Source organism: Pelodiscus sinensis, chromosome 12, assembly GCF_052426305.1.
Source record: "Pelodiscus sinensis isolate ZL-2025 chromosome 12, ASM5242630v1, whole genome shotgun sequence".
Classification (NCBI taxonomy): domain Eukaryota; kingdom Metazoa; phylum Chordata; order Testudines; family Trionychidae; genus Pelodiscus; species Pelodiscus sinensis.
In genome coordinates, this window is record NC_143063.1 from 846,212 (window position 1) to 866,260 (window position 20,049).

At 55.3% G+C, this 20,049-nt stretch overlaps 1 protein-coding gene across 6 annotated transcripts in view; it reads left to right on the top strand.

Annotated features, from left to right (window-relative positions):
* HYDIN (HYDIN axonemal central pair apparatus protein) overlaps nucleotides 1-20,049 on the top strand; it is a 389,432-nt gene that overhangs the window by 354,986 nt on the left and 14,397 nt on the right. For all 6 annotated transcript variants that reach the window (XM_089781371.1, XM_089781372.1, XM_089781370.1 and 3 more), the window contains 10 exons: nucleotides 482-716; nucleotides 1,337-1,549; nucleotides 3,060-3,198; nucleotides 3,852-4,017; nucleotides 6,134-6,281; nucleotides 10,202-10,409; nucleotides 13,330-13,551; nucleotides 15,020-15,189; nucleotides 16,114-16,312; nucleotides 16,459-16,617. In XM_089781371.1, coding sequence (XP_089637497.1) covers nucleotides 482-716; nucleotides 1,337-1,549; nucleotides 3,060-3,198; nucleotides 3,852-4,017; nucleotides 6,134-6,281; nucleotides 10,202-10,409; nucleotides 13,330-13,551; nucleotides 15,020-15,189; nucleotides 16,114-16,312; nucleotides 16,459-16,617 — 1,859 coding nt within the window. The remainder of the gene's footprint in view (nucleotides 1-481; nucleotides 717-1,336; nucleotides 1,550-3,059; nucleotides 3,199-3,851; nucleotides 4,018-6,133; nucleotides 6,282-10,201; nucleotides 10,410-13,329; nucleotides 13,552-15,019; nucleotides 15,190-16,113; nucleotides 16,313-16,458; nucleotides 16,618-20,049) is intronic.

The window sequence follows — 20,049 nt, forward strand, 5'->3', positions numbered from 1 at the left end:
AGCCCTACTGGAGATATTGAAGGGCAGGTTGGACAGACATCTCTCAGGGATGAGGGCAGGGGACTAGACTCGAGGTCCCTCCTAGTGTTCTATGGCTCTAAGCCGTGGTCCTGACCGATACTCACATAGCCTCGGTCACAGAGGTTTCAGGCCAGCGAGTTGTGGTGTCTCTGCATTGTGGTGGCCTGCCCTTCCCTGGAATTGTTTAGGTTTTTCAGCGTATGCATCCCTGCAGCTGCCCCGTTTCCCACCATCCCTTGGCTCTCACTGGAGGAGGCATTAATAAGAGGCGCTGCAGAAGCGACGCCATGAAGTGCCATTGCCCCTTTCATTCTTCCTGGAAAGGGCTTGTGAAGAGGGGCTGCCTTTGTGGGTCTCTAAGCCTGATCCCCTCAGCCTTCTCTCCATCACACTGAGGCAAGGGGTCAGGGCTCACGGACAGTCCCAGGGAATGGACCTAACCACCCATTCCTGAACTCAGGGGAGCTCCCATCTGCCACGTCTGCTGTCTCCACCAAAATGCCATGCAGCCGCCCTGCTAGCCAGCACGGCAGTGTTCTGGAGAGTGTCTCGTCCTTCATGTTCGCCGTGGCTGCTCTGCCTCCATTCTCCGTGGAACCCAGCAGTGGCATTATTCCAGCCGGGAAGAAGCAGCAATTCCTGTTGAAATTCTCCCCACTGGAGGTGGGAGAGTTTGAGGGCCACATATTCTGCAGGTAGGAAGTGCTCAGGGTGGATGGCAGCTTGACAAGTGTGAATGATCGTCCAACGGGCCGGGGTGTAAAGAGGGTTTGGTGCTGTGTGAAATGGATGAGCCACGAATGCAACTGAGGAAAGCTCAGGCCTCTAGAGGGCATCAAAAGCCTGCTGCCTGTTGCATCCCAGCGTGCAGGCCATTAGCCCTGGCGCAAGCCCGTGCCATCCCGTAGGCTGTTTGGTACTGGGGGGAGATGGTCAGCAGGGGAACCTGAAACAGTGGGAAAGCTGCCCTCAAACAAATGTTAACCAGCTGAGCACTGGATACAAAGAGAGCCTGCCCCTTTGCCTGGCTTGTACCATTCTGGGGACTTACACCAAGGGACCGTGGGGATGGGGAGTCACTTGAGCCTCAAGAGGTCTGATCACTAGTACTGGCTTTTGGGTGTTCCATACTGAGCCACCAGCACAGCCTCCGTGTGCTTAGCAATCACTAAGGAGTTACTGCCCACTGGGGAGTTACTGCCCCTTCGCTGTCACACCGCTGAGTGAGCTGCCATTGGACTCGCTGCTGAGTGTGTCTGCTGAGAGACAGGGTGTGAAGCCTCCGCCTGGGTCACACTGCTCCATTTCTTCTCAGCATCCCCAACCTGAAGCCCAATCACCAAGGCCCCGTAGTAGCTGTGACGGGGAGAAGCCTCCTTCCGTACTGCCACTTTGAGCTGGAGGACTCTGACTACCTTGCCACAAGCAGGCACAACCCAGAGCTGCAAGGGTCCCAGGGTGCTGCGCTGGATTCCACCGCCAGGGTGATTGAGTTTACGTCCCTCGGAGTGCACACTCGGAGCAGCAGGTGGGTGTGGGGAGTGTTTGACCAGCTGACTTGTTGCCACAAATCAGCCGCTATCGGCTCAGTCTTCTAGTCTCCTTGTGGCACAGGTGCTGCACTGTTCCTGTGCTCCCAATGGACCACCTATGCTTCTGGGCAGACAAGAGCAACATAGATTAGCCATCTGTTCTTCTCCCATCCAGTCCTGCCACAAACGTTGCTGGTCCCCTGTCAGGGCTGTTCCCCACTCTGGCACTTCGAGTGCAGCAGGTGGGGGCCCGCAAAGACTTTAAATATACTTTGCCTCTACAGGCTTTGGTTACAGAAACTCCCCCAGAGTCACGGATTCACTGACTTTGGAGGGGGAGGGGAAGTAGCTGCCACCAGCAAGTGATGTTATCCCTAAAACCAGGGGCAAACACTTGAATTCTTCCTCAGGGGTACCCCAAGCTCTTTTGCCCCAAAGAACTTGAAAAAAGAAAAGAGCAAAACAAGCTGCAGCCTCTGGTAGCTGACCTCTTGGTCTGAGGCCTGCAGACACACACAGACAGACAGTCCTCCTGTACTTTCCAGGGCACCAGAATCAGAGCATCGCCTTCAAGAAGTGATTTTTATTACAAAACAAAAGATAAACTGGAGCGCGCAGACTTGGTTGCTAGGTGTTACAAAGCAACTGGGGAAACCAAATGAAACTGTGGGGACAATGCTTAGCTGGTAAATGGGAAGGGGAGGCAGAGATTCACCAGTCCAAACCAAACCACCAAATAAAGAAAAATACTCGGATCACAACTAGATTCGCTTCCCTCCCTTATTTATTCACAATCTTCTCTTGGTTCAGTCCACTTCCATGCCCCAGATTCCTTGGAGGCCGGGTAATCCTGCCTGGGTTTGAATCATTCTGTGTCTCTCCCACACACAGAAAGCAGGCAAGGTATCTAGCTCTGGGTCAAACTTCAGCTCTCTTAGCTCGCTTGGTTCTCCTGGTCCCTTGCCAACCCCTTGCTAGCTACCGGAGTTTAACCCCGTAGTCACTGGGTGCTGGTCAGCACGCCTCCTATCCATCACATCCCCAGATCCTAGGCATGGGCGAGCACTTTTCTTTTCTTTTCTTTTCTTTTCTTTTCTTTTCTTTTCTTTTCTTTTCTTTTCTTTTCTTTTCTTTTCGACTGAATATGTCAGTTAGACTGGGACAGCGAAGGAAACAACCCTCTAGAGAGCCCCGCTTCATAAGGAGCCTTGCCATGTGGGGTTTGACCCTCATCACGCCAGCCCCAGGGTCTGCAGCAGGCTGACCTCAGGGTCTCTTTACAGGTGGTAAAGGTCTCCAGCCAGCCTGGGAGCAGGGCTTGCTCCAGAACTGGAAATGGGATGGAACTGCCATGCCTGTAGCAGTGGAAGTCCATGGGGGTACCAAGCAGTCCCCGTGGAAGAGCTGGCAGTGTCGCATGTCTGCTGAGCAGCCGAGCCGCTAGCTCCCAGTACAAACAGTACCAGTGTTCCCTTTCTAATGGCACTTTCTGTTTGGTGTGGCCAGGACCTTCATGCTTGTGAACCCCACCAATTCCACCTACTCCTTCCAGTGGGTTTGCGAACAGCCAGAAGACCTACAAGAACAGCCGGTCTTCAGCTGTCTGACAGAAATGGGCCAGATCCGGCCTGAGAAGAAGGCAGAGGTAGGAGGGAAGCTGACCCCGGGGTGTCTCCCAACGCTGTACAGATCTCATGCTATGCACCTCGTGACTCTTGCACAGCCCTGTAAAGAGCTATGCTTGTTTCAGCTCTGCAGGTGCAGGTAGTGCCAACTTGCATCACTTCCTGAGGGGAAGGCATGGGGAGGGACTGAAAGAGGGAGGGCAGCTTAAGTGCTGTCTGGGCTATCCTTGGTGTCCCATGGGTTGAGTGTGCCCTAGAGATTGCTGGACTCAACACGTCTCCTGGTTACCATAGTCCTGCCCACTCACTGGCTGACCCATCTATGCTAAAGGCTGTTCACGGGAAAGCCTGCAGGCATTCATTCCTCAATGAGGCCATGGTTTGCACAAGGTCCTGAAGAGCTGAGAAACCCTTTGTGCTGTGCTGGTAGAGCAAGGGAGTGGTGCCTGCCACACCATAAGAACATGGCCATTCTGATCAACCCCAGTGCAGCTCCAGTCCACGAATCTGAGTGTGCCACAGCCTTTGAGCTGTGCAATGAGGGTGTTCTGTAGCATGAGCCATAGAGGGTATAACACTTGTCCCATTCCTGGGTCCCATACAGTCTGGTGTATCACCCATTGCACCACCACTCCATCAGCAGTCACCTGATTGAATTCCCTCTCTTCCTCAGGTCACGTTTGCATTCGTCCCTCAGCACCTGGGCATCACAGAATCATTTTGGACCTTCACAATTCCCGAACACAACATCTCAGTCCCCTTCCTGTTGGTCGGCAACACCACTGACCCCTCAGTTTCTCTGGACAGATCCCACCTGAACTATTTCTCTCTGTTAGTCGGTGAGGACAGGCTCTGTGTCCCGCACTGGGGGGCTATGGCAGCGGCTGCCTCCCACGTCTTCCTCCGTGCAGAAATGCAATGTTCTGGCGTCACTGGTGACCCTAATTCTGCTATTTAACGTATTCGAAATAGAGGCTGGAAGCGGCAAAGAGCGCTTCAAAGAAGCAAAGTAATTTCTGTCCTTGTAGCCTAGATGTCATACTGTTGCCCATCACCGTAGTGTCTGGAATTTTCCATGTCAAATCAATAGCAATGGTCAGCAGGAGTCAAAAAAGCTAATGTTAGGAACCCTTCGGAAAGGGATAGATAATAAGACACAAAATCTTATATTGCCACTATATAAATCCATGATACTCCCATGCCTTGAATTCTTCAAGGTCCAGAGAAGGGTAACAAAAATGATTAAGGTATGAAACAGCTTCCCGATGAGGAGACTTTAAAAGACTGGGACTTTTCAGCTTAGAAAATAGATAACCAAGAGGGAGGGATCTGATAGGGGTCTATAAAATCAGGAATGTAGGTACCCAGGGTCACCTGATGAAATTAACAGGCAGCAAGTTTAAAACAAACAAAAGGACTTCATGCATTGCACAGTTAACCTGTGGAACTCATTGCTGGGGGATATTGTGAAGGCCACAAGTGTAACTGAGTTCAACAGAGAATTAGATAAGGGATAGGGTTAGGAAGATAGGTCCATTGGTAGCTGTTAGCTAAGATGGCAAGGGATGCCACTCCATATTTGGGGTGTCCCAGGACCTTTGGCTACCAGAAGCAGGGAGAATATGAGAGAGGATTGCCCAATTCTCTTCATTTCCTCTGAAGCATCTGACACTGACCACTGTTACAAGACGGAACTTTGGGCTGGATGAACCATTGGTCTGACCCAATGTGACTGTTTTTATGCTCTTAACTAGCAAAGGTCATAGTTGATTTCATGCAGCTTCTGGCATTTCACCTTTTTCAGGCTCAGAACTTTGCACAGGGTGGTGTTGAGGAAGGGTTTTGTCTGGTTTTTACAGATGTTATTAATTTGCTCTTCTTTGTGTTAGGTTGGTAGGGGCTGAAGGGTAGAAGGGGTGTCAGATTTCAAATATCTCAAGCAAAGTTGCTCATTACTGGTGAGGGTGACACCGGACCTGGAGGGTGGATTAAAGAAAAGAACTCAGATTTATTCCTAGTGCTTCTGTGGTCAGCTGAACACCAACCCATCCACCCATTCACCAGTACATTATGTAAGTGTCTTGGGAGGTTGGTCCCATGGAAAGGTTTTATTGGCCTGTATCAGAAGTGAGTGACTTTCCCTGGTAATTCCAGCTGAGAGCCTGCCATCCACATGCACTAACCGACATTAGCTGCTTTCGGAAAACGTTTAGAGGTTTGGAAATTTTTGTCAGAGCTCTGTTCCCCATCCTGTCTCCTTGCTGATTACATGTCATGGAGCTCTGCTGTTAAATGGATGGTTTATCTCCACTGCAGCTGGTAAGACGCCTCACAGCCCAGAGGGACAGAGAAGCGGGAGCCCACTTGAGCTAGTGTGCTAAAAACAACACAATGGCGCTACTGGAGACGGGCTGGCCACCCAAGCTCAGACCAAGTGGTGGATGGGCCGGAGGGCACTGCCACGGCTACACTGCTGTCTTCAAAATGTTAGCTTGTCCCTCAGTGGGCTGGGAGGGTTTATCTCCCCTCCCGGGTTGACACCCCCTTAGTCCTGGGCTGTGTGTTTGCACAGTGCCTAGCCTGACAGGTCCCAGTGCAGGCCCAGGGTTCCGTGGTGCTACCACAATGCAAGCTATAAGTAATAGTGATGAGGAGGGTACCGAATTCTGGGTTAGCTTGGACGTGATGTTTCCCACACTCAGCTCTATGAGAAACAGTCGTGTTGTTCACTAGTACGCCTAGCGATTCCCTCTGCTTGTACAGACGCTGGATTCACTCCACATTCTGCATTAATGCTCCTTCTGTACGGGAGCCCTTTGTACCTCAGCCCATCTGCATGGTAAAAAGGCTCGGGCAAGCCCTGTGCTTTTTGGAGACACTGAGGGGTGGCTGTTTCCATGCTAGCCTGTCACGACAACTAAAGGTTTCCTGTCTCATTCCTGTGTCTCCCCCCAGGACATGAGGCCCGCCAGACGGTTCACATGATTAACAACGAGAACGAGGCCTTCAGCTTTGCTTTCAGAGATGGCTCACGCTATTCAGAAGGCTACATTAACTGCCTAACGGTGCAGCCCATGGAGGGCTGCATCCCACCTCTTTCCAGGTAAAGGAGGAGGGAGGAGCTAGGATGCCCTGGACCCCACCATGGCTCCCAGGCACAGTGCTGTATTCTCTGCAGCATTAGAGACCTTCCAATCATACAGGGGTTCATCTCTTGGCGCCAGCTCTTACCCAGTCAGCGGGTGGCTCTTGGTGGGGACACACTGGTCCCTCTTCTTACATGGTTGTGTCCCCATTTGTATTCAGGGTCCGACCGGCTGCCTTTAGCGATGAAAGCAGGTAGATGCTGGTTTCACTCCTGTAGCTGCAGGGGCATCTACACTGGAACAAAAGGTGTCATTCCTAGCTCAGTGAGACGTACCCACCTGGCTCCCACCAACCTAGTGCACTAAAAATAGCCCTGCAGCCGCAGCTGCCTTGGGGCTGGACAGGGTCACCACGCCAGCACAAGCCCTTCGAGGGCCTAGGAAGATGTGGCAGCTAGCCTGTCCTGCTGCCAGGTTGCAAGCTCAGTCAGAGTTCCACGTTGTAACACTCACCCTTTGCTCTGCTCTGCACTGAGCAGGCCTCAGGTGAAGTCTTGTGTCCAGTGCTGGGCACCACATTTCAAGAAAGATGCAGAGAAATTGGAGAGGGTCCAGAGAAGAGCAACAAGAATGATTAACAGTCCAGAAAACAAGCGCTATAAGGGAAGACTGAAAGAATTGGGCTTGTTTAGTCTGGAAAAGAGAAGACTGAGAGGAGACATGATAGCGGTTTTCAAGTATCTAAAAGGGTGTCACAAGGAGGAGGGAGAAAAATTGTCCTTCCTGGCCTCTGCGGCTAGCACAAGAAGCAAGGGGCTTAAACTGCAGCAAGGGAGGTTTAGGTTGGACATTAGGAAAATGTTCCTACCTGTCAGGGGGGTCAAACACTGGAATAAGTTGCCTGGGGGGCATGTGGAATCCCCATCCCTGGAGATAGTTAAGAGCAGGTTGCACAGACACCTGCCAGGGATGGTCTAGAGGGTGCTGGGTCCTGCCGTGAGGGCAGGGGACTGGACTTGATGCCTCTCGAGGTCCCTTCCAGCATTTCCCTGACACTTTAACACGCTGGGTTAGATAAAATAATAATAAACAAGTTTATTCTAGAAAGCAGGGGTTTGAGCGAGTGCAAGCAATGAGGCAGTAAGTTAGAAAGTTTCAAAAATCAAGGTAAACCACTTGTCAACGCCTGTCCATTGGTTTGAGCAGCGTTCTCTCCGATTAGTGACCAAGCTCGCAGTCACGACCCTTTCCCCAGAGTCCAGCGTTTTCTTTCTGTCTCTTCAGGGGCACTGAATGCAATGGGCAGAGAGAGGGACAGGTGCCTGCAGTGTGTCTCCTGTGTATGGTTTCAGTCCCTCTCTTGAAAAATGTTTCCAGCTGATTCCCAGGAGCCAGAGAATCAATCTATTTAGATTGTTGTTTCCTGCTGGTTTTGTCATCTCTTTGAACTTCCTTTGTCTTCCCTTCATGCTTGACGACTCTGTCCACTGCTTAATGCTCAGTTAAGACAAGCCACATTCCTATGGTTAGGACAGACCCGTGCTCCAGCATCGATTTGGGCAGTGCTGTGGGGTTTTGTAATGTGTTAATAACCTCTTACAGGTGAGTCCTATCACATCACAGGCTGTCTCGGCACATCATTTTCCAGGACAATCCTGACCAGCAAATTATGAGTTTGCCAGTGATGCCTCGCACGGCATAGGTCGTACAAAGGTTATTGCACTGGGGTGTGGACTGTGAATGCAGGATAATGTTCTCTTGTACCTATCTCAGGGTACGTCTACACTACAACGTTAATTCGAACTAACTTAGTTAATTAACTAATTCGAACTAAGCTAATTCGAACTAACGGATCCAGACTAAAAAACTAGTTCGAATTAGCGTTTTGCTAATTCGAACTAGCATGTCCACATTAAGTGGACCCTGAACCGGGCTTAAGGATGGCCGGAAGCAGTGCCGGCAGGGCATCAGAGGAGGACTTAGAGCGTGGAGATGCTGCCTCAGGCTAGCCGAGGGCTGTGCTTAAAGGGACCCGACCCCCACCCTGGACAGACAGTTCTCAGGGGTGCCCCGCTTGCAAAGCAGTCCTGGCTTGGAGTGCCCTGAGTGTCCACACTGGGCACATCACAGCACTCGGCCATCAGACCGGCTGCCCTTGCCACAGGCTGCCATCTGGGGAGAGGGGGCAATTGGGGGGCTGCAGGAGAGCTTCCACCCCCAGAAGCCCGCAGAGCCAATCCAGTCCTCCCCATTGGGGGCTCGTGCCCCATTCCTCCCTCACCTCCTTCCACTTACCCTTCCCTAGCCCCTCTTCTTGATGTACAAAATAAAGATAACGTGTCTTCCAAAATGGAATCTGTCTTTATTGAACAAAACTGGGGCAGACTGGGAAAAGGAGGTGGGAGAGGGGAAGAGAGAGGCTGGGAGAGGGGAGGGCAACTAAAATGATCAGGGGTTGGGAACAGGTCCCATATGAAGAGAGGCTAAAGAGACTGGGATTTTTCAGCTTAGAAAAGAGGAGACGGAGGGGGGACAGGATAGAGGTCTCTAAAAGCATGAGTGGGGTGGAGACGATGCATATAGAAAAGTTCTTCATTAGTTCCCATAAAGAAGGACTAGAGGACACCAAAGGAAAGGAATGGGTAGCAGGCTTCAGACTAGTAACAGAAAGTTGTTCTTCACAAAGCAAAGAGTCAACCTGTGGAACTCCTTGCTGCAGGAGGCTGTGAAGGCTACAACTAGAACAGAGTTTAAAGGGAAGTGAGATCAAGTCATGGAGGCTGGGTCCATGGAGTGGTATTAGCCAGGGGGTAGGAGTGGTGTCCCTGCCCAAGGTTTGTGGAAGGCTGGAGAGGGATGGCACGAGACAAATGGCTTGGTCACTGTCTTCGGTCCAACCCCTCCAGGGTCCCTAGGGTTGGCCGCTGTCAGCAGACAGGCTACTGGGCTAGATGGACCTTTGGTCTGACCCAGGACGGCCATTGTAAGCTCAGGGCTCAGGGTCGGGGGTCTCAGTGGACCCCCTTGATTCTCTTGCACACCTGCTCCTGGGTGGCCAGGCTGGCAGCTCTCCTGCCCTAGACGGCCACTTTCCTGTGCCTAGTGCGGAGATCGTGGATGAGCTCCACGATGTCCGCACTAGCCCAGGCGGGTGCCCGCCTCTTGCGGTCCCGGGCAAGCTCCCGGGAGCCACCAGCCTGGTCCCGGGAAGAGGGGGAGGGCTGGGGGGCATCGGGTGGCTGGCTCGAGCCGTGCCAGGTGCAGGGTCTGCTGGCTGGGTGCTGGCAGGCTTGCACCTGGCACGGGCACCGTAGCCAGACCGTGCCCCTTTAACGGGGCCGGGGCCGGGAGGGGGGCAGAAGAGTTTCCCTGGTGTTGGCCAGAGTGGCCACCAGGGAAACCTGGGGAGGGCTAGCCTCCCACTAGTTCGAATTAAGGGGCTACACACCCCTTAATTCGAACTAGCTAGTTCAAACTAGGCTTAATCCTCGTAAAATGAGGTTTTCCTAGTTCGAACTAAGCGCTCCGCTAGTTCGAATTAAGTTTGAACTAACGGAGCGCTAGTGTAGCGCCTATCAAAGTTAATTTGCACTAACGTCCATTAGTTCGAACTAACTTTGTAGTGTAGACATACCCTCAGGTATCTATCTGGCCCCTTTGCAATCCTGCCTATGCACTTCAAAATCCTTCATGTGTTTATCCTTCATGCGCCCTCGTGAGGCAAGGCAGGGCACTTCGCTCTGTTTTGCAGATGGGGCGCTGACACAGGGACTAACTGGCTTGCCCCGAGTTATTCCTGGGGCAGAGTACAGAATGGCTTTCCTGAGTCGCACTCTAGTGCACCAGGCACAAGGCTATCCGTCCCTCTCGTTCACAGCCTCTAGTGCAATGGAGTTCCAAGAGCCAGCGAATAAAGCTGTCGTGTTCATCTCTGCAGGCTCCCTGTTACCATCCTCTTCACACCAACCATGGAGGGGGAAGTGAACTTTAACCTCATCTGCGATGTCAAGAGAAAGACCCAGCCCCTGTCGTTAAATGTCAAAGCCGTTGGCTACAGCATGAATGTGTGCGTCAGATGTGAAGAGCACGACGGCTCGTTCACCGAGCTGGGCCTGCAGGAGAGCAGCCACATTGACTTTAAGGAGGTGAGCGGGTGGAGACGGCGGAGGAGGGCTGAAAAGCGTGCAGGCGTCACAGTGCTGGGGTACTCGGGGACATTGTTTCAGGAGACTGGCTGTAGAAGCAGGCCCCCAGGCAGAGCGCCCACCTGCCCCCCACATACAGCTGGGCTGGCGGCAGTGTCCTTGCCACGCCTTGCTGAGACACTGTCCGTGCATTTGGCTTGGTGTGCAGAGCTGCCTCGCTAACCTCGCCCCCCACGTGTCACGTCCAGCCAGCTTGCTTTGTCTGGCCTAAGACAATGGCCAGGCAGCACCGTTATTGTCCTCTGGTCTGACCTCAATCTGCCATTTTGACTGTACATTCCTAGAGGCAAAGGCTCCCGTCCTTGTGTTCTCTGCCGGCTTCTGAAGTACGGCCAGGCACCTGCTTCACTGCGACACTGACAGCTCTCACGTTCCCTGCCAAGCATCTGTGGCATGAAGAGCAGTCCTGCTGCAGCAAGAAAGGGGTGGCCCAAGCCACAGTGGCGGAAAGGTTGGAGCCCCTGCCAAATTGGGCTCCAAAGAGGTGCTTCAGAAGTGCCCAAGTGATTTAGGAGCACATGTCCAGGTGCCTTGGGCACTTCTGAAAATCTCCCATAGTCTTCAGTGAAACAGCAGCCAACTCCAGGCCTGGCCCTGGCAGCCCCGTTACCCCAAGGAATCCCTGAGCCAGGGATTTCACAAGGGTCATTCTGTGCCTAGCTCTGCAGCTGCACCTGGGTCCAGCACACTTGCAGAAGGGCCCAAGATTATAGACTCATCAACTTCAAGGTCAGAAGGGACCATTATGATCATCTAGTCTGACCCCCTGCACAGTGCAGGCCACAGAATCTCACCCACCCCTCCTAGAATAATCCTCTCACCTATGTCTCAGATATTGAAGCCTTCCAATACTTTGAAGGCCCCAAGATGCAGAGAGTCCTCCAGCTGTGATCTGTGCCCCATGCTACAGAGGAAGGGAAAAACCTCCAGGGCCTCTGCCAATCTACCCTGGAGGAAAATTCCTTCCCGACCCCAAATATGGCGATCAGCTAAACCCGGAGCATGTGGGCAAGACTCACCAGCCAGACACCCAGAAAGTTCCCTATAGCAACTCCTATCATCCCTCCATTGGCCTATTTCCAACTGATAATGAATGGTCAATTAGTTACCAAGATCCTGTTATCTCATCAAACCATCCCCTTCATAAACCCATCTAGTTTAATCTTGAAGCCAGATAGATCTTTTGCCCCCACTACTTCCCTTGGAAGGCCGTTCCAGAACCTCACTCCTCTAATGGTTAGAAACCTTCGTCTAATCTCAAGTCTAAACTTCCGACTAGCCAGCTTATATCCATTTGTTCTTGTGTCCACATTGGTATTAAGCTTAAATAATTCCTCTCCCTCCCTGGTATTTATCCCTCTAATATATTTAAAAAGTGCAATCATGTCCCCCCTCAGCCTTCTTTTGGTTAAGGTAAACAAGCCAAGCTCCTGGAATCTCCTTTCATAAGACAGGTTTTCCATTCCTCGGATCATCCTAGTGGCCCTTCTTTGTACCTGTTCCAGTTTGAATTCGTCCTTCTTAAACATGGGAGACCAGAGCTGCACACAGTATTCCAAATGGGGTCTCACCAGTGCCTTGTATAACGGCGCTAACACCTCCTTATCCCTACTGGAAATACCTCGCCTAATACATCCCAAGACCGTATTAGCCTTTTTCACGGCCATGTCACAATGGCGGCTCATAGTCATTCTATAATCAACCAGGACTCCGAGGTCCTTCTCCTCCTCCGTTACTTCCAACTGATGTGTCCCCAGCTTATAACTAAAATTCTTGTTATTAATCCCTAAATGCATAACCTTACACTTCTCACTGTTAAATTTCATCCTATTGCTATCACTCCAATTTACAAGATCATCCAGATCTTCCTGTATGATATCCTGATCCTTTTCTGAATTGGCAATAGCTCCCAACTTTGTGTCATCCACAAATTTTATCAGGACACTTCCACTTTTGGTGCCAAGGTCAGCGATAAAAAGATTAAATAAAATTGGCCCCAAAACTGATCCCTGAGGAACTCTGCTAGTAACCTTCTTCCAACCTGACAGTTCACCTTTCAATATAACCCGCTGTAGTCTCCCCTTTAACCAGTTGCTTATCCACCTCTCAACTTTCATATTAATCCCTATCTTTTCTAATTTAACCAATAATTCCTCATGTGGTACTGTACCAAATGCCTTACTAAAGTCGAGGTAGATCAGATCCACTGCATTTCCTTTATCTAAAAAATCTGTTACTTTCTTAAAAAAGGAGATCAGGTTGGTTTGGCACATTCTACCTTTTGTAAAACCATGTTGTAATTTGTTCCAATTGCCATTAGCCTCAATGTCTCTAACTATGAAGCAAATGGTGTCAGATTCTGGTGGAGTCCCATGCTACTCACAGGGAGGGAAGGTGCCTTCCTAGAAGGAGACGCGATGGAGGTAGAGGAACATTGCAGGCCAGGGTGCAGATGGCCGGTGCCCTGCGTATATTTGTATTGGTGCTGCTGGAACAATGATTTTGTGTGCTGGGACGGCAGCTTGTCATTAGCGACTCTGGCGCCAGCTGCCAGGTGGACTTTTGGAATTCAGTTTTGGCACAGTGGGGAAGGGTGTTCCGAGGCCCGTGCATACCAGTGCCCGGAGCTCACTGGACAGGCTTGTCCATCTGGGCTGTCGCTTTGCAGAGACCTGTGTTCACAGACACGCCCTGGCAGCCTGGCCCTGCACACCTCGATCCACCCCCTGCTGAACTATGTGCACTGTGGTGGTGCAGAAGAGCCCAAGCCCCTCTCTGGCTCAGCGCTACCCATGGCAGGACATCCATTCATGCTGTGTGCGCTGGCCCTTTGGATATTAACCCCTGTGCTCTCCTCCAGGTGGAAATCAACGAATCTGCTCACCGCAACTTCTGTGTGCTGAACACTGGCAAGTTCAATTTCAGCTTCTCGTGGGAGTTTTCCGGCCCCAGAGCCCTGCGGCGCTACGTCTCCATCACGCCTGAGGATGGCACTGTGGAGGCAGGCGGGCGAGCACACGCCCAGCTGGCCTTCCACCCACTGAAGATGTGCATCTTAAAGGACGTGGAGCTTAAGCTAAAGGTCAGGGCAAGGGATCATGCTTTCCTCAAGCCAGGCAAACCCTTTTGGCAGAGGAGAGCTTGCTAGAGCAAAGCCTGACTTAGATCCCACACTGGAAATTAGGGCATTGCAGCTGAGTAACCCTGGGTGTCCGAGCTGAATCCATGACAAGCTGCAGGCCTGGGACCGCCCAAGGTAGTGGATGGCACCCAGCAAGAACAGAGTTTCTGATTTCAACATAGTGCATAGGGACACTGTCGTGGTGTGTCCTGGGACCACCCTGTTAGACACCTGCTGGGAAGAAAACCTCTGCGGGCAGGCGTGGGGTGTGGCTATGACTTGTGCTGCTCGCTGACAGCTACCGGACAGGGATGAAATTTCCCTTAAATGCTAACTCGTGACATGAAGGGATCGCTCTTCTCTCACTCCATTGCCAGTTCCTGCTGCATAAGCTTTTCTGGCTGTCGCGTAGCTGCTGCAGCAGCATCTGTGTGAATACACTGTGAGGGGTGAGGGGTGCGCTCACCCCCTCCCCGGCAGGAAGGGGGGGTCAGCGGACCCAGCAATTGTCACCCATCCCTGCGGGGTGGGGGCCTGAGCCCCCAGTCCAAGCTCGCTCCCACTCGGGGTCCTAGTTCTATGACGGGTCTAAGTTAAAGTTATCCAGAGCTGTATGCTCCTTCGGGGGAGGGAGGGGGACCCTGTCCCACCCTCTCTCTGGGTCCCAGCCCGGGGCCCTAAGCATCGGGGCTTGCTTGCGCCCCGACGCGGTAGACGGGGGTCACTCCGGCCGTAACCCATCTACCCACGGCCGGCACCAGCGTTCCGCCCCAGGCTCCTTCCTCCCTTCCCGGGCTTCCCCGGATCGTGACTCCGGTCTCCGCCACCTACCCTGGTTCAGCAGTTCGGGTCCTGGGTCATCCGGGCGAGGTCTCAGGGGTTTGCTCCCTCGACTGGGTCTGCTCCCGCTTGGCCGCTCCCTCCAGGCTCGGCGGGGCGGGGGCCGGTCACCGTCGGAGCAGGGGCTGACCGACCGCCAGCCGCGGTGACCGTCCCGGGGATCCCGGGGCCGAGGCCAGGCTGACTGCCGGCCTTGGTGTCACTCGGGGTCCGTCCTCGGTCCAGGGCCTCTCCTCCTTTCCGGCGAGGAGGCTGCCCCCTTCCTCGCTGGCGGCGAGCCTTTTTAAACTGGCCGCTGCCTGGGGCCCCTCTCCTTCCAGCAGTGTGCCGGCGTCCTCCCACCCCATCCCCTCCCTGCGCGTCCTCCGGGGAGGGCCAATGCTCCCCCGCCGGCGCAGGCACTGTGGCAGCGCGCGGTCCCGCCGGCTCCCCCAGCCTGTGCCGAGGCCGTAGGGGAGGGCTTGGGGCTGGCCGCCGTTCCCGGCATGCGGTCGCCCCGGCCGTCCCCTGCGCAGGTCAGTGATGGCCCGTCACATACACCTTCCAGCTGCCTGGCAAAGTTTCCACCTGTGGCCACTTCTCTCCCCAGATCAGCAATGGACCGACGTTTTGCTGTGTGCTTCTGGGTTCAGTGGTGGTTCCCACCATCCACTTCTCCTGCACCAGGATCAACTTCGGAACCTGCTTCATCTACTGTGCCGGGATGCCCCCTGCCAGACACACCCTCACCATCACAAACAAGGAGGCCAAGGATGTTAGGTAGGGCAGCAGTGGGAAGCTAGACCCCCTGGGTGGAGTCAGAGAGCAGAGATTGAGCATCCCAGAGGAGCGCCCTGATCGCTGGGCTATCGGCTGTTCTGGGGCGAGCATCCTGGTCTGGGTAGATCAATGGAAGTTTAATAGAAACCAGCCCTTTTCCATGACATGAGAATTTTCCTACAGAAAATCATTTTATTTAAAATGCTGAATGCTAAAAATGCGGATCCATGTTCCCTCTAGTTTTTCCGTCCATGTGCAAAATGCACCACTAGTAGAAACGTGCTGCTGGCGGTGAGCATTCTGCCAATCAGCAGGGCAGCACCTGAATCTCTCCGCTTCTAGGGAGCACTGAACCAGGGCAGAGCTGTTATGGCCATTGTACTGATGGGGGAACTGAGACAGACATGCCCAGGGTCACGCAGGAAGTCTGTTGCAGAGGAGAGAAGTGAACCCATGTTTCCCCAGTCGCTATTTAGCACCTTCACTGCTGGCCCATTCTTCCCGGGAGAGGGGGCAGTCTTTCTGTACTCCTCTTCCGCAACGCCTAATGGCCATAGACAGTCATCACACGGGCAGGGACACCGTTAGACCCTCTGACCCATTTTCATGTGAGATGAGAGGGTGCCTTCATGCACTGACCTGTCTGGCAGAAGTGCTGGCGGCCGGGGAGCCCTGCCGGGCGTTTTCTTTCCCCGGGGGGGTCTAAAGCTGCTCTTGTTTACTTCCCTTTTGGGTTACGTCCGTCAGAACAGCCCTGCTGGCACCAAGCAGACCCAGCTTCAGTTGCTGAATTTGTCTGAGTAGGCGCAGCCAGCAGAGCTAGTTGGAGCACCGGGGGGCTGTGGGCCCAGGGACGGGGACACTCCCTGCTGCTGAGTGGTCACCCGGCAAACATTCAGGAAGGTGTTTTCTGCCCTTCCACAGCTTAGACTGCTTGTACACCAGCACTGCGCACTTCGAGGTGGGCTTCCAGGCGGACGTGCTGAGTCCTGGGGGGAAGATGGAGGTGCCAATCACGTTCTATCCCCGAGAGGCCATTCCCTACCACGACGTCATCCCCTTTGAAATCAACGGGCTCTCCCAGCAGACCATCGAGGTCCTGGGAAAGGGCACGGAGATGAAGGTGAGCTCAGACCTCTCTATAGCCCCAGACGTCACCCGGTCAGAGCGAATCCCTTCCCCCTTCCTCAGTCATCCCCCATGGCCATCCTCCCTCCCTTTCCCCAGTCCCTCATCACCTTCCCCATCTCGGTCTTGTCCTGCCCACAGATCGACATCTTGGATCTGCCCAGCAAAGTGTTGAAACTGGGCGCGCTCTCTGTTGGGCAAACGATGAAGAAGACTGTCAGAATAGTGAACCATAGTGCGGCTCTTCTCACGTTTAGCCTAACGTTCATGTTCACTGTTCCGGAGCTGCTGGAATCTAAGGTGAGGCCTCCTCTTCAACTGGGTTGGGCTTTAGCCTGCCGCTTACGGGTGCTGCCTTCATAGCCAGGAGCCAGCCAGGGCTTGGCGCTGTACGTCCTCTGCACCAGTGGGGAGGCATTATTGGCTTTTCCAGGTGAGACAGGGTCTGCAGGGCTCAGCTGCTGACAAAGTGGCCACTGAGTTGCAGGTACTTAGGAGGGGAGAGTGCCCCGAATCAAGGGAGACATTCGCCCTTAGGGAAGGCTCCAGTGTAGCTAAGCAGCTGGACTCGAAGCCCCACGACTTACATTCTCTCACCAATCTTTGCCGCCAGCCCCGGAGCAGGTGAGACGGCCCAGGAAGGGTCCAGGGGCATCCGGGCAGCGTGCCACTGTGACCCCTAGAGGGTGCGAATGCCACTGTGCCTAACACGCATTCAGTAGGGCTCCTCCTACCCGTGCTGGGTGGTCCTTTGCCATCCGTCCTGAGCCTGTCGCTTCAAGCTCATTAGCAGCTACACCCATCAGTGCCCATCTCGTGGCTGGACGTCTGCTTCATCCCAACGTAAAATACCTACCGTGGCGTAGCCAGGCCTTGCTATTACCTGGGCAGCCCCTGTGTGTGCCAGCGCTCGGCCGGGGACCGCGGGGACCCGCCTGGTTAGCTGCTCTCACAGATGATTCGTGTACAGTCGAAACGGGAGGGCATGTGACCTCCCACCCCACATGTCTCCTCTGGCCAGAGGCCCCCACCACCTTGCCCCCTGCCTGGGGCCACTGCGCTCTCCCTGCCCCATATTAGCTGGCATGCTGGGGGGAGAGGGCGTCACCAGCTCACTTAGCCCCTGTCCCCAACAGCTTGGCCTGGGTAGGGGGCAGTCTGCTGTGGTCACCCCTGCAGTCAGGCTCTCTCCAGCAGCTGCTATGCTACCCGGAGCAGGGACCCAGCAGCTGGCACAGGGAGTGTCTGGCCCTGACCCATTTGCTCCCCCCACAGGCCTGACTGTCAGGGAGAGGGGCCAAGCATGCCGGGGGCAGGGGCAACATGAGAAGACAGCAGAAGAAGCCTCCCATCCAGCCCTCCCTTTCCCCCATCCAGCAGCCCAAGCGTCCCCTCCGGATGCGCTGCACGTGCCCCGCGTGTCCCCTCCGGATGCTCTGCACGTGCCCCGTGTGTCCCCCTCCGGATGCTCTGCACGTGCCCCGTGTGTCCCCCTCCGGATGCTCTGCACGTGCCCCGCGTGTCCCCTCCGGATGCTCTGCACGTGCCCCGTGTGTCCCCCTCCGGATGCTCTGCACGTGCCCCGCGTGTCCCCTCCGGATGCGCCGCACGTGCCCCGCGTGTCCCCTCCGGATGCGCCGCACGTGCCCCGTGTGTCCCCCTCCGGATGCTCTGCACGTGCCCCGCGTGTCCCCTCCGGATGCTCTGCACGTGCCCCGCGTGTCCCCTCCGGATGCTCTGCACGTGCCCCGCGTGTCCCCTCCGGATGCTCTGCACGTGCCCCGTGTGTCCCCCTCCGGATGCTCTGCACGTGCCCCGCGTGTCCCCTCCGGATGCTCTGCACATGCCCCGTGTGTCCCCCTCCGGATGCTCTGCACGTGCCCCGCGTGTCCCCTCCGGATGCTCTGCACGTGCCCCGCGTGTCCCCTCCGGATGCGCCGCACGTGCCCCGCGTGTCCCCTCCGGATGCGCTGCACGTGCCCCGCGTGTCCCCTCCGGATGCTCTGCACGTGCCCCGTGTGTCCCCCTCCGGATGCTCTGCACGTGCCCCGCGTGTCCCCCTCCGGATGCTCTGCACGTGCCCCGCGTGTCCCCTCCGGATGCGCCGCACGTGCCCCGCGTGTCCCCTCCGGATGCGCTGCACGTGCCCCTCGTGTCCCCTCCGGATGCTCTGCACGTGCCCCGCGTGTCCCCTCCGGATGCGCTGCGCGTGCCCCGCGTGTCCCCTCCGGATGCGCCGCACGTGCCCCGCGTGTCCCCTCCGGATGCCCCGCGTGTCCCCTCCGGATGCGCTGCACGTGCCCCGCGTGTCCCCTCCGGATGCGCTGCACGTGCCCCATGTGTCCCCCTCCGGATGCTCTGCACGTGCCCCGCGTGTCCCCTCCGGATGCGCTGCACGTGCCCCGCGTGTCCCCTCCGGATGCGCTGCACGTGCCCCGCGTGTCCCCTCCGGATGCTCTGCGCGTGCCCCGCGTGTCCCCTCCGGATGCGCCGCACGTGCCCCGCGTGTCCCCTCCGGATGCGCCGCACGTGCCCCGCGTGTCCCCTCCGGATGCGCTGCACGTGCCCCTCGTGTCCCCTCCGGATGCTCTGCACGTGCCCCGCGTGTCCCCTCCGGATGCGCTGCGCGTGCCCCGCGTGTCCCCTCCGGATGCGCCGCACGTGCCCCGCGTGTCCCCTCCGGATGCCCCGCGTGTCCCCTCCGGATGCGCTGCACGTGCCCCGCGTGTCCCCTCCGGATGCGCTGCACGTGCCCCATGTGTCCCCCTCCGGATGCTCTGCACGTGCCCCGCGTGTCCCCTCCGGATGCGCTGCACGTGCCCCGCGTGTCCCCTCCGGATGCGCTGCACGTGCCCCGCGTGTCCCCTCCGGATGCTCTGCGCGTGCCCCGCGTGTCCCCTCCGGATGCGCTGCGCGTGCCCCGCGCGTCCCCTCCGGATGCGCCGCGCGTCCCCTCCGGATGCGCCGCGCGTCCCCCGCGCGTCCCCTCCGGATGCTCACGTTGAGTCTTCAGGCTTTAGTTACTTTACTGAGCTCTTCAGGCTTGTGTCCTGCAGGCATTTGCATTACTGCTTTGAGCCACACCTAGCCCTGATTTCACATGCGTCCAAATGGCTACATCTGCCAATGAGACGTGCACTAGCACAGCCAATTAACTGATAAGCAAAATCGTATAGGTGAATGCTATCGACTACATACGTTCCCCCGCCAGGAAGTTGTTTAGCAGCCTGGCTTGCACTGGGACCAGGGTCTACTGCCACTGCAGCTTTGCATTTAAAGCGTATTAGGAGCCAGGTGGGTAGATAGCCTGGCTCAGTCCTGGCTCTCAATCCGAGACATACACCTGCTGCAGCTCAGCATTTAACGTGTATTAGGAACCAGGTGGGTAGATAGCCTGGCTCAGTCCTGGCTCTCAATCCGAGACATACCCCTGCTGCAGCTCAGCATTTAACGTGTATTAGGAGCCAGGTGGGTAGATAGCCTGGCTCAGTCCTGGCTCTCAATCCGAGACATACCCCTGCTGCAGCTCAGCATTTAACGTGTATTAGGAGCCAGGTGGGTAGATAGCCTGGCTCAGTCCTGGCTCTCAATCCGAGACATACCCCTGCTGCAGCTCAGCATTTAACGTGTATTAGGAGCCAGGTGGGTAGATAGCCTGGCTCAGTCCTGGCTCTCAATCCGAGACATACCCCTGCTGCAGCTCAGCATTTAAAGCGTATTGGGAGCCAGGTG